Source organism: Myzus persicae, unplaced genomic scaffold (genome assembly GCF_001856785.1).
Source record: "Myzus persicae strain clone G006 unplaced genomic scaffold, MPER_G0061.0, whole genome shotgun sequence".
Taxonomy (NCBI): domain Eukaryota; kingdom Metazoa; phylum Arthropoda; class Insecta; order Hemiptera; family Aphididae; genus Myzus; species Myzus persicae.
In genome coordinates this window covers 3,417-17,927 of record NW_019104285.1, presented here as the reverse complement: position 1 = coordinate 17,927, position 14,511 = coordinate 3,417, and the positions used below count along the sequence as shown (strand labels likewise).

The 14,511-nt window shown below is 28.2% G+C and overlaps 1 protein-coding gene across 2 annotated transcripts in view; it reads left to right on the top strand.

The window, feature by feature from the left end:
* Window positions 1-13,337, top strand: part of LOC111040875 (ABC transporter G family member 23-like) — a 59,281-nt gene extending 45,944 nt beyond the window's left edge. For both annotated transcript variants that reach the window (XM_022324939.1, XM_022324937.1), the window contains exons 5-15: window positions 307-400; window positions 477-629; window positions 1,201-1,328; window positions 2,187-2,409; window positions 5,120-5,300; window positions 7,367-7,482; window positions 8,445-8,515; window positions 10,177-10,265; window positions 10,559-10,735; window positions 11,720-11,806; window positions 12,792-13,337. In XM_022324939.1, the coding sequence (XP_022180631.1) occupies window positions 307-400; window positions 477-629; window positions 1,201-1,328; window positions 2,187-2,409; window positions 5,120-5,300; window positions 7,367-7,482; window positions 8,445-8,515; window positions 10,177-10,265; window positions 10,559-10,735; window positions 11,720-11,806; window positions 12,792-13,021 (1,549 nt within the window). In that variant the 3' untranslated portion in view covers window positions 13,022-13,337. The remainder of the gene's footprint in view (window positions 1-306; window positions 401-476; window positions 630-1,200; window positions 1,329-2,186; window positions 2,410-5,119; window positions 5,301-7,366; window positions 7,483-8,444; window positions 8,516-10,176; window positions 10,266-10,558; window positions 10,736-11,719; window positions 11,807-12,791) is intronic.
* The last annotated feature ends 1,174 nt before the right edge of the window (window positions 13,338-14,511 follow it).

The window sequence follows — 14,511 nt, the reverse complement described above, 5'->3', positions numbered from 1 at the left end:
TTTTAACTTTTATTTTACAGGTCTCTCTAGTCCCTATAATTACTTAACACTTATGACTCTCATAATGGGGGAGGGCTTTCAAGGCCCATGGCTTATTTTTAATTTCTTTGATTTTCTAGGACTTCAGCCCATGTAACTATTAAATACTATTTAGGGCCATGGTTATACGTCACGTAATATATATTGCATATAGGTTAGGTTAGGTTAGGTTAGGTAACTTAATACAATAATTATAAAATATTAGATTAAGTGAAAATAAATGTATGTGTTTATTCCACATGTACTAACTGCGATTTGGATTTCTAGCATTTGGGAACTTCTTTTGGATTTGACATCGAATGAAGGTAAAACAGTGATAATCACCACGCACTATATCGAAGAAGCAAAACAGTCACAAATGGTGAGACGATTTTCATCAACTTTCTTTAGTAGAATGCATGTACACAATTATAAACAAACATATATTTTGTTTATAGATAGGTCTAATGAGAAAAGGTACTCTTCTTTCCGAAGCAACGCCAACGGAACTATTGACTTCGTGCAATTGTTCGTATTTGGAGGAAGCATTTTTAAAGATTTGCCAAAACCAAGTGGCCAAGACAAATAGTTTCAAAATACCAGTGAAACAAGTACGGAACAATAGAGTTTTTTTGAAAATAATATATGTATTATGTAAGACGATTTTCCCTGTATGATAAGTAAATATAGCCATATGGGTTTAATAATCAATGTTTGATACTAATTATAGATACTATTGTCACTTGCTTGTTTTATTTTCTAATGACTAAGAATTTTTTTTACACAATCCTTAACCCTCCAACAATTGCAACATATCATGCTATGTATTACTTAATGTTTAGTATACTATATAATAATATAATGTTATTATTTAATGAATAAATAATATGTATAAAGTTAATAACTTGCACGGTTACGCATAAATATAATATGCTATACATACAAGTTGTAATAATGTTTAGTTTATCTAACATTTTTCTGTAAATGCCTTTTATTTTTATTTATGTTACAATAAGTCATTGGAAGGAGGCATAAACTAATGTAATATTATTTTGATTCAGTTAAAGACGTTGGTATAATAATAATTTTATAATCGGTATTTCCAATAATCTATAATATAACTACAAAATTGTGACAATTTAATACTAATTATTTATTCAATATTTTGCGTTTCTCCTGCAGCCTACAAGAAGGTTTTCTTACGCTCGAGATTTGCCCCCACCGCCACTGTTAAACAACACATTATTCACGTTTGGGCGTTTCAAAGCTCAGGTGTGTAAAAACATTTACCTGTTGAGAAGAAACATACCGTGAGTACAATATTATAATATTATTTAATTAATGTATATATAGAGTGATTCATACAACTCCCTTTTTCTTCAATAATGTAGTATTTCAAAATTTGATTTTGGAATTTTCAAAAAAGTATTACTATTTAAGATCAATTTTTCAAATATTTGAGATTTTTTTAACTATTTGTAAGGAGTGAAGGAGATACAAATTTCTTTTTTTGTTTTGCCGTACCAGAATCAAAATCCAAACATGTAGTTTTTGAGTTATTTAACTTTATGTATACTAAGGATAATGTAGTTCCATTATAATGGGTTTGGAAGATAAGGGACTACTGGAATAAGACAATTTTAGTAAAAAATAATTATGTATCAGCATTAATGATTTGTACAAATCATCCAACATGAAATATTATAATAAATACTAAATCCAATATTACATATATTTTATACAGTTGTAAACCATTTTTCAAGACTATACATTATCCATATTAAAATAAAATTGAACAACTGAGAAAGTACTCGTTTATTTTTGGAATAAGATACATCAACATTTTCAAAAAAAAAAATTCACTTAATAGTTTACATTAAAAGAGAAGGGTTTTCATATTAAATACTAAAGTTTGAATCACCAGTATTTAAAAATACTAGTACTATACTATTAGTATTTTAAAATATGGTGTTTGGGTACATTTAAAAAATCCAAAAATCAGAATTTGAACAATTTAATTTTTAAAGCCGAAATTGAGGTGAGCATGAATCAGGTCTATAATATTTGTATGCTACTTCTTATTCACTAAATAAGTGACTACCTGTAGATAATCATAAACAATAAATAAAGAATTCATTGTTTTGTTTTATTATATACTGTTTTTAAAGGTTTACTCTATTTGTGATCTTCTTACCACTGATACAGACAGTTTTATTCAACGTCGCCTGTGGCCATGATCCGAAACATTTGACATTAGGTATATTAAATGATGAGCCAGTGAGTCAAACAGGTACGTGTTCGTTGACGCAGACGAAAAATTGTTTTTTGGATGGAGGCGTGCCGGTCAGTTGCCTAGTATTGGAAAGATTAAAAGAAAAGACTTTTGAATTGGTAATATTTACAAACAGATACTTTCATTACTGTTGACACAGATTTTTGTGTTTGAATGTTTTTTTATGTACGTACTTTGGGTGACTTATAGGACTTTTAAAAACTCGGGTCATCGGTTTGAATGTCGTGTTCAAAAAGTTGCTTATTCAAAATGCTAGTTAAAAAAAATAAGAAAGATAATATTATTAGCAGCTATCAATAGGTATCAAAAACTGGGAATATCCAAATTAAATTTTTTTTAAATCTTGTTTAGAGTTAATATTAACTGAAATAATGTTTTTTTTGGAATAAAACATTCCCCGCCCATGAAAAGTCAGAAATAAAGTAGTAAAAGCTGTTACTGCATTTCTATAATCTACTTTTTTGGACACCCTATTTATTTTGGGTTTTTTTTAACGTGTATACTTAAGTACCTATATGCTGAAACTAAAAGTTCAATCTGTATTTGACTCTTAGGTAGTTAGGTATAGTTTTGAAGAAGTTAGTCCGTACTTCGTTGGTCATATTATTATAGCTTAATTTATTACTAAAAATGGTTTTGGTTTCAAATAATTCTTTGTTTATTGTTTTTATTTTTGTGATTGTGATTTTTTTATACACTCTTTTAAATTATTTTAAGAGTGAATAACCTATTTTTATTTTCAGAAAGTTTCAGGTAATTTGGAAAATATGTATTAATTTATCATTTTTTAATTTTTCCATAATAATTTTTAGAGGTCTTTGACAGTTTTTTCTTAAACTTTTCTGGCATTTCAACGGTTTTCATAAATTGTTAGTATAGTTTTTATTTGCTTATCTGCAGTATTGTTTTACGATCTACATAGCTTATCACTAACGATTTGCCTCTACTCTGGTAGTTATTATTATTCTATGACTGCAGGGGTACATAACTTATAATATATCTAGTTGAAAAATAATAAATTATAATAATTAACAACCTGTTGATTGGCTGCATTCGAACATGATTAAACGAAGGATATGCACCTCGAAACAAATTTCTTACATTTTGCATTTTAACACTAGAGTTTCTCCCACAAGGATTTGTTAGATCGTGAGAAATAAATATTTTTTAAATTTATATATTATTTCCATATGGATGTAAAAAAGAAATAAGTTATTATAATTTAATTTAATTTTAGATCTGTATTTTTTATTTTTTCAACAACTGTTCAGTTTACATTTAACGGAGTTTAAGGAGCAAAATCCACAAAAACGTAGTGCAGGATAAGCTAGTAATTAATAATATCGAAATACAAATAATATTTATAATTATAAAACTTTTTTCTGGTAACATGCTTAATAATTTATTATTTTAACTCGTCGAAAAGTGATCGAGAGTGTTACTCAGTAATATCGTCCGTATCAAATTACAGCAATATGAGATGTCTAGTCATTGACAAACTACTATAAGTTAAAATAAAAAAATTACACTTATTAGTCATAATTATTTACTAAATAAAAATGTCAGCGTCGAGTAACCGGAATTCTGAGCACGTATAGCTATTCGAGATAAAAATTAAATATCGACACGGTAAACGGCAAAGTAACACTGTAAATTAAAACAGTATATTATTATCACAGTTCAATGCCGAAATGTATAATGCAATAGAGAACTCTACGTTTGACTTTTAACATAATTTTAAGGGACCTTCGAACACATGACATATTTTGAACTAAGATGTACATCACGTCTCTTCCACATTTTAGATGTGCCTATTGTGTGTTAAAATTTACGACTGCTGAAACCCGTCTTAAGTTACATTTCAGCTGAAATATATTTTTTTGTTTTGGATGTAATATATATTATAGTGTCTTTTATATGAGTTTATAAAATCTTTATAGAATGTAAAATAATATATACATAATATTCGATAAACCTATAAGCAATTTGGGTGTCAAATTCATATAATATATTAAATATTTGCCTATATTATGGAAATAAAGTGTATACATTATACAAGGTAATCCAAAATTTGATTTTTGGAATTTTTATTTATACTTAAAATATTTTATATTTTTAAATCATCGAGATTTCTTGTACCTACTGCTTCAGGAATATCCTGTAGAAATATAAACTTCTGTATTTAAAATTACCATCTCACTTTTCTAGTGTTCCTAATTAATTTAGCGAATTATTTTTCTGAAAACGTTGACGTATCAAAATTAAAATTTAAACGAGTAGTTTTTGAGTTATTTAACTTTGTGTATTATTATATTAAGAATAACAGGTCCATTATAACGGGTTTGGAAGATTGGGGCCATCATGGTTATTTAAAAATGTTAATAATGTATATTAATCCATCAATATTTATAATTTATAAAAATGAAATTCAAAACAAATAACAAATAATAAATCTGATACAACATTTATTTTTATTTTTGTAAAACCATTTTTAGGAATGATCATCTTGAATATAAACATTTGTATAACTAAAAAACTACTAGTTTGAATTTTGAATTAGATACATACAATTATAAAAATTATCTATAAAATAACTTAAAGTAAAAAAGGGGTTCTCGTTTAAAAAGCAGAAGTTTGTATAGCTACAGGACACTCTTTAAGTAGGTAGTACAAAAAAATCTCGAGAATCTTAAAACATGGTTTTGACTTTTGAAGTAATTGTACCTAAAAATGTCAAGGAATTCCATTTAAAAAATAAATATGCCTGGTGAATCACACTGTATATAATATTTTTTTTTCACATTGCAGGTTGAATATTCCAATTCGGAAGATGGTCAGTATGCAGTGTCAGAAAACAAAGTCTGGGGATTCCTTCATTTTTCGAAAAACTTCAGTACTAATTTAGCAACCCGTTTTAATGAAGGGGGAGATATCTCGGACAACAACATATTTGACATGGGATCGATCCAAGCATGGATTGACAATACAAGTAAGAACATGAGATTAATATTTAATATACTACTATTGTTTATTGTGGCGCCAAAACGGGTTGCCAAAAGTGATGCAACTGCGTAATGCTCTCGAAAGTGAGTGGGTGTAAATACTAAATATTATACTGCAGGTGGCACAAATATGCCTATGTAAATTATAATAATTCTTTTTTACGAACTACCTATAGTGATTTATTTTAATATTTAATCATTATGACATGAAAGCTGTATGTAAGCTATTTCGTTTGTTATACATTTTAATGACTCCAGTAGCCATTGTTAGTAATTTGATGACAAATTGGACATATGAAATTGATATGTTTGTTTTTAATCAAAATACAACAACTACCTGTTTACTAGTGATAATGATTACATTAATATTACATCTGGAAAGAGGGAAAGTGCCCCTTCTCATCCTACCACATTCGGGAATTTTTAAATAACTACCACCACGGGGCTAGGACATTAGTCTATAGGTAAATAGGTATATGATTTATTGGTATTATATACCTATACTATATTGACCATTTATATAGAATATACCGTCAAGCATAAGAACCAGCTACCAAAAACTGGTCGTATTTTTACTGTCAATAATTATACTTTATATGAGAAGGCACCTAATCAATATTTTATAATATTTAGCTTCAATGTTTTAAATAAATATTATGTGATTAAATAAATAGAAATTATTTTCAAACGAGCCGATATAACTTATTGTATACCAAAAAATAAAAAAAGTGGATGGGCACTTTTGTAAATCACTTAAGCTTTCATAATTAAGCTATTAGCTATCTAAAAGCTAAGTCGATAGATGCGGAGGTATATAACTGTTGTCCATCAGCTGTCCATCTATGTTCCCACGAATTGCATTACTCTATGATCGTTTCGAACGCATTCAAATCACGGGCTTGCCGCTTGAAATTAATATTGTTATTTATAGTAATATGTCTATTGTCTATGTCTTAAACTTATTGTATTGCTTATTATAATAAAAAAGCTGTATGACGATATTAATAGGAAATAAATAAATTAATAAATAGTAGGGATATTTCAAAAGTATATTACTTAAGGTATGTGATTTCGAAATAGTTCTTGTTACTTTAGTGCATGCTTTAGTTACGGGAGTGGAAAAAATGCAAAATTGAGTTTTATAATTTGAAGGAAGTGCTATGCTAATTATGGAAAGGAGAATCTTATAAAAATCCAAAATGTTACATTTGGAGGGGAGAGGAGTGGGTAGAAACGCTTTAACACACACTTTCTAAAAAGCATATTTCGTTTTTTAAATTATGATGTAATTATTATATATTACATTTTACACTATACATAATTTGCGTAAATATAATTTAATGGAGGTAAAATTAATTGGTTAGTAAATTAATATTTGGTGGCCACGGCTGCCCAAAACAATGTTTTTATAAAGGCTGTTGAAAGCTGGTTGGTTTTTCTTGAATTTAGATCAATAAGAGGACGATAATATATACTTCCAGAAGTAAAATTTTAATTTTGAAAAAATATATTTATTTGTTCGCTTCCTGTCTGTGTTTTATTGGAAATTAATTAATATTTATTTTTATAAACACTTAAGTCAAAGTTAATTTTGAAAAAAAATTATTTATTTCTCTACTAATGAAACAATACAACAAATATAAAATCAATTTCTTACATTTCCTAGGAAAGATAATAAGGAATTCAAATATGTCTTCAAAAATAAAATTAGGCTTTACTGGAACCTTTTTTTCTCGCTTTTTGGAAGAATTTTTGATAGGATATTAATTTTTAATTTGTTGTTTTGTTTAATCCCATAGTATATTTAATAGTTTATTTTTCAAAATTCCTTTTTTTTTTGTATTAAGTATTAACAATAATAAATATTAATATCCTACAACACACAGACAAAAAGTGAACAAATGAAATTGGACTTCTGTAAGTATATATTTTTTCTCCCGCTTATTGGTCTAAAATCTAAAAACAAACCACTTTCAATAACCTTATTAATAATTTTACCACGGATCCACTACAATAAAAAAATATTCCATCAAAAGTACATTTTATTTTTCAGACAAGTATATGTACGACATGATAAAAAGAGACATTTTTGACAGCTACACAGACGTGGTTGATAGTCTTTTCAACAAATGTAATATATCAGAAAGAATCGGCAACACACCAATCCGGGTAAGTGGACTGCAACTACAGCTACAGATATAGTCTTTACAGTTGTACATTGTTAATTTAGTCGTTAATGATATATTTTTCTAAAATTTCCTACACGGATTCCGAATAATGTCTACAAATTCGACTTTTAATAATGTGCAGCACACAATTAAAAGGGTACGAAATCACCGACGACAGTCGACCATAATAATATAATTTTATAGTTACGTAATTTCGATGGACAAATAAATAATGTAATCCGTAACGTCGACAACATTATTATGCAATGCATAGTTATTAATTATATGATGATTTTCGAGGGCAGACTATTTAATAATAATATTAAATAGTAATTATTTATACGCATTGTTTATATTTTACATAAAATTATTGTCCTCGACGAGTTCATTTTATATTATCTTAGTAGGTATATGAAAATAATGTGACGAGTAGTTGGCAGTGCGTCTATACAGGCAACTTGAGATTCGGGCACCCCACCAATACAATAATGGTTGGAATAATACTTAAAATGTGGATAATTGGGTAACTCTCTGTTGTACGAAATATGAGTTACCTACTAATGTTGTTATTTATTACCTACTGATGAACAGTATTATAGACGTTTTGACTATAACTGTACAATTTTAAATGTTAGTTAAAATACTTTTTTACATTATAAACCGATTTGTATAATATACAAATTACACAACGATTATTAAGATAATATACATTATCAATTTAATTTTTTTCAATTTCAGTATGTATACCTACATTTTTAATTAGGTGAAAAAAAAATGTTGATTTTAATATTAATATTGATTTTTCAAACAATTTCTAAAGATTTATATCGATATTTAACGCATGACTGTCTTTTGGTGCAGTGTTATGACTTTGGAGGAGTCGGTGAATTATTTGCAAAACATATAAATAAGATGTGATACCGTTATAATAATGAACATTTTTTATTGGTTTTTTTTTTATAGATTCTTGACCCTGTTTATGGAAACAAAAATCCAAGTTTTATACATTACGCGTCACCAGCTATAATAGCACTGTAAGTATAACCATTGTTCAATAGCGTGAGTACATGGGCAGCAAATCGCAGCTTTTGCTGCCCCTGATCGACCGGTTTTAAAATTATAAAGTTAATACATTTGTTATAAAAAAATGGTACATGATAAATTATTTTATGTCAATGGTGTTAATTATGTAAAACACAAACTAAGATACTGTCTTAATTCCTGGATATAATCAAATATAAACATCCAAAATAATTTTTGTTAGCATACACGAAATCATTCCACAGTCTATCTGAATTAAAAAGAAGTGTATTGATCCTTAACACATATCTTCATTATTCATTATATAATTTGTTAGTTCTTCACAAAATAATTTAACTCAGCCATCTATAGTCTATACATGTGTTGTATGTCTACATAAGTGATTTTTAAGGGACAAAAGACTACCAATGAAGTATAAGTTGTCCTAAAATACAAGAATACATTAGTTTAAATTAAAAAAGTAGGTATATTCTGTTACTTCAGTAGGGACGTACATTTTGCATGTTTCGTGAAAGTACCTCTTCTATTTCTTTTTCAAGTAAAGCACACTAAGCACAGCACTTTAAATCAAATATTAAAAAATAATATTATTTTAGAAAGATAATACACTATGCTATAAACATTTATATTGTGTTTCTGATTTTTTTTTTTGTAGATAAAAAATAAACATTTTTCTCGTCTTAGCGATGTTTAAATAATACATAGTTAAATCATCCATCCATATTTGATATTAGTATATTACCTTATACTATAATGCATGAGTTGGAAATCTTTTGATGTGAAGGCCCCCCCAAAAAAATATAGGTATATTTTTCACGAACCACTATTTGCTACCCACCTTATGTTATTTGACATAAAAATGTTCAGTCGTAAAAGTTAAGTTTATTTAAGTTCATAATTGTTAGGTACATTAATTTAACAAGGTACCTATATGCAAACCAACAACGTTTTAATTTGCTGTTTTTAGTCCATACTATCTTAGTTTGTTTTTTTTTATAAAAATTAAAAAGTTTGCTCGTAGGCCACATTCAATTTCTACAGGGGCCGTGTACCGCTGATCCCTGCTATATATCAGTGGCACCAATGATTTTTTTACGGTGGGCAAACATATTACATAGGTATACATTTACCACCATCATTAATACCCTGCAATTCCAAACATGTTAATTCACTTTGTTATTAGTTAATAAAACAATATTACATTTGCAATATAATTGTTTTCCGTTTTTTAAATTCATTTTTCCTTGGGGGGGAGGGAGGGGGTGCAAGTGCCTCTCAAACTCTTTGGGTTTCACGCCACTTAGTGGATAAGAAAATAAGCACTTTCTATAGAATCTGAACAATATTTCATTATTTTATCATTAGGGAAGTAGCAGGGAGTGGTAGCCTACCAATTCATGATTAAGTTGAATATGTATGAACAGTGAAATTCATATTGATAATAATTTAAAAGTTATAATTCATTATTTGTTTTTGGGCAATTAGAAAGATTATACCATGATCCGGTAAGAATATTTTATGCACTTGGCCAGAAACATTGTGCACTCTTGAGCTTGCCTATAGAATGCAATAATTTTATATACTGTATTTAATTTGTTAATCTAGGTTTAAGTGATATAATAATTAATAATTATGTTTTTTTTTTATTTTAAAGATGTGCATTTTATCTCCCTGCAATCTACACAGGATCTACAATCATTTCTGAAAAAGAAGGAGGGGTTATTGAGAGAGTAGTCTTATCAGGTATTATCGAATTAACCTACTATTTACCACAAATATGATGACGTTTGTTTGTCTACAGCTACTTCATTTGCTATAATCAATGTAAATTATGTATAATTTATGTTTACAACAATTTGTATTTATATGTCAATAACTTTAGTTAGAGGAGAGGGGCTGCTACGTCCCTCGTTTTTAAATAAATATTATGGGGGGCTTGAGTTCCAAAAATTAAAATGTTTACTATTTTCACCTTTGCATCTGCATGGCTCCATAGGTATCATAATATTATTAATTGATGAACAATAACTCTGTAGGAATGAATTTCATCGAAATCGCCTTGGCTCAAGTATTGGTGCAGACGATATTTATCTTCATTCAAACCACTCTGGTGATGATCGTCATGTTCGTTATATTTGACAATCCATTCGTCGGCGACATATTTCCGTCGTTTTTGTTATTGACGATGATCGGTTGCGGTGGAATGTGTTTCGGTACGTATATTTTATTTAACAATAATACAATTAAAATATCGTAAAATAATAATTAAGGTACACACATATATATTATACTACATTAACATGTATTTGATCATAACTAAAATGTGTATATCAGGCTAGCTAGCTGTGGTATTCAAAGGTTGAACGTTTTCTAAGTGGAAATTATTAGTTAAAATCATAATTTTAATATTAATAAATTTATCAAAGTAAATATACCTAACTAAATAATACATACAAAAGAGTAAGTACTTAATATTTAAAAATGTGCAGATAGGTCGATAGTAAATTAGTATTCATAAGGATTATCCATACATTTTTAGGGGATATTTAGTGAAGTCTTAAGCAAACTCATTACTCATTATAGAAACTTGTAATGTTCGCTTAAATATATTTTAGTTACATTAGTATAGCAAATTATTCGATTAGTGTCACGGAGGATAAATTTGACAATCATTTACATGCATTCATATTGATCACACCATTTTTTATAAATATTTTTTAGTAAAAAGAAAACTGAACGAATAATAGGTATACATTTTCATACAAAATAATAATTATATAGGCTAATAACCTGTTGTTGTTGAAGCCTTTATCTCAAAAAAAAATAAAAAAAATAAAAAAAAAATAATAGTAATAAAATAATAAATATTAAAGTGTAGGTATATCTGCATATTATGATTATCAGTGTGTAACAAAGTTACAAAATTGCTAAAATTAATTATAATAAAATATAAACTAAATATGAAAAAATATTAAAGAATAATAATAAGTAATTCAGGATCCTATTATATAGTAATAATTTTGACCAATTTTGTGCAACATGTTTCAAGGTATAGATCAATGACGTATTTATTTTACATTCAAATACATGTATGATGGGATGTGTGCCCGTCGATTCGCCGACGCAATAAACACAACTTTTGTCACATTATTTATAATTAATAATAATTATATTAAACGATGTTTTTTTGTCCGCAGGTTTTTTCACGGCCATCATCTGCAGGACAACGACGGAAGCGGCTTTCCTGGGCATTGGAACTAATTTCCTGTTGAAATTTTTATGTGGTAATTATCTTATTTTTATAAATGAATAGGTATTAAATTAAATAACACGCACCCGTGATATAGAAATTAGTTTTAATAATAATAATAATAATAATAATAATAATAATAGAGCATCACAGTAATGTGTTGTAGCCGATCTGATTTGTGGGTTGGGCGTTGTGTGCCATGCTTGCCTTAAATTGCATTGGCTTAACACAATATATATACAAATCTACTTAAGTGATTCATTGAACAAAAAACACTAATTATTTCAAAAATTGTAGTACCTATAGTTTTAGAAAACATTTATTTATTACATAATTTTAATTCGTTACAAACAATTTTTTTTAATTTTTACTTTCTTAAATGTCAACAAAACTACATTAATTATAATTTCATAATGTGAAACAGAGCAGCTACATTTCGAAATATTTCGATAGGTACATAAAAATGAAATTTCAAGGTAGTTAATAAGTTACCTATAACTTATAAAGTTATAACTTTAAAGCATATAGATTCTAGAGTTTCAAGTTAAGTTGAGCATATTTTCATATATAGTATAGTGGACCAACATTTTGAGTTGTACCCCTGTGCCACTCTACTCCACTCATTTGAATTATAAATACTTTTAGATTTTTAATTTAAACTTCGAATAATCAATGTTTAAAGTATCATACATTTTGAACATCCCAACAACTTTTATTGGTGTTGGGGAACGAAATATATAGTCACTCAATCGATTTTAATTAGGTACCCAAACTCACTTTTCAAAACCTTAATTGCATTACTATAATAAGAACATCCATCGGTATGATTGACAAAATACTGTTAAATTTTGGATAAGTTACATTTAGGTTTGCAATCCAATTAACGTTACTATCACGTTGATTTGACTAGAAACCGTATAGAGTATATTTTTTGTCAATTAACTCAGTCTTCACCTCAGCAGCTACTTAACTGTTGTCACTACACCTTTCACCTTTTTCACAAAAAATTACCGTTTCAGGACTGATGTGGCCCACTGAAGGCATCCACTACCTCTTGCGTAGCATCAGCGTCTACTTACCGCTGACGATGTCTACAGAAAGCCTGAGGTCACTGACCGCCAAGGGCCTGGGTCTCCAGCATCCATCAGTATACCTTGGGTTCATGTCGATCTTCTCGTGGATACTCGTCTTCACGCTGGTGTCGTTCGTAATGCTGAAACTCAAACGCGACGTGTGGACGAAAAGTTAACTGGAATGTGTAATCCGCGTCACAATAAGAATATTTTAATTTATAATAATAATACCTATAAAATTATTGGGCATCGTTGGGTACGTTATTAGATAGGCATAGACCGTATTGTGTCGTTTTCGCAAAGGCGGAAACCAGCACCAATAGACAACAATCGAAACTGCAAAACTAAACACAAATTTAAGTATTATATTGTTCATACAAATTTATGCCCCGTGTATAGGTAATAGTTGTAACGTTTTAGTTGTTTTTTTTATTGTATTGATGTATAATAATTTAATAATAAAAGAATATAATATTATGTATATAAAACATACTACAAGGGTCGAGAGTTTAATTTCCATTTTTATGAAATTATAATAATATTATATTGTATTAGTATATTATATTAGGTGATTATTATTGATTGGTGAACAGCGGTAGGATAGGTTAGGTTAGATTAGTAAAGTGGTTAAGTTACTAAGTTACTAAGTTATTAAGTTAGCCTAACCTAGCTATTAAAGTGTTTTTCTTTATCAAATTCTGTACATAAAAACAAATTTACCTAAGAGTGCAGGTAGTGTGAATTGATATTCAATGTAAATTTAGTCGTTTATAAAATCATCAAAAACATGAGTGAAAAAACAAAGTTAGTATAATAATACTCGTAAATACATAGGTATAATGAACTATGTAAGAAAAATGGAATGTTTATATAAAAAATTAATTAATTAATAATGACTATTTCAAGAATTGAATCTAGACATGTTATTTATTGATTATTAGGTACGAAATAATAGTGGGTGTTTTAGATATCAATTGCATTTGCTTGTGTCTGTCTAAAAATCGAAATTATTTTATTCATATATAATAATAAAACAGTATGGGAAAACTCAAACAGAAGCAGTGATAACGATTATTCTCAAACCAATCGAAAGTTCTTTAAAAAGTTATTCGATTATAGACATTTTCTTAACACTCTACGGGTGAAAGACATTCGTAACATGTTTATTTGTGAACTATTAACTACCTTAAATTAAAACATGTATCACTACGACGTATTGCTACATTCACTGAAAATGCACCCCTTGTTTTATATGTATCTGAGAGTATAACGACGTTTATAGAAAATATTAAATTAATCGACCGCCAATGTCTGACGCATCTCCACATTGCAAACTCTCTTGAAAATTTCATAGATTTCATTAAAACAATTTAAAAAAAGCTTTAACACTTACAAGTTAAGTCTCCCAAAATAAATAACCTATTCATATAATATATTATAAATGACATAAGCAAGTTTATGAATAAAATACAACCGAATAATGCACGAAACCACGTTGCATTGTCAAACACAAAGCAGCTGATTTTATATCGTGTACGCCGGGTAGTGGTCTTAAACTGAAAAATAATCGAATATAGTCAATATTTATTCAACAGAAAAAAACTTTCTGGGTCAAAGTACCAATACTTTAACAACTATCTTCAATATGTCGTAGCATTTACTAAAA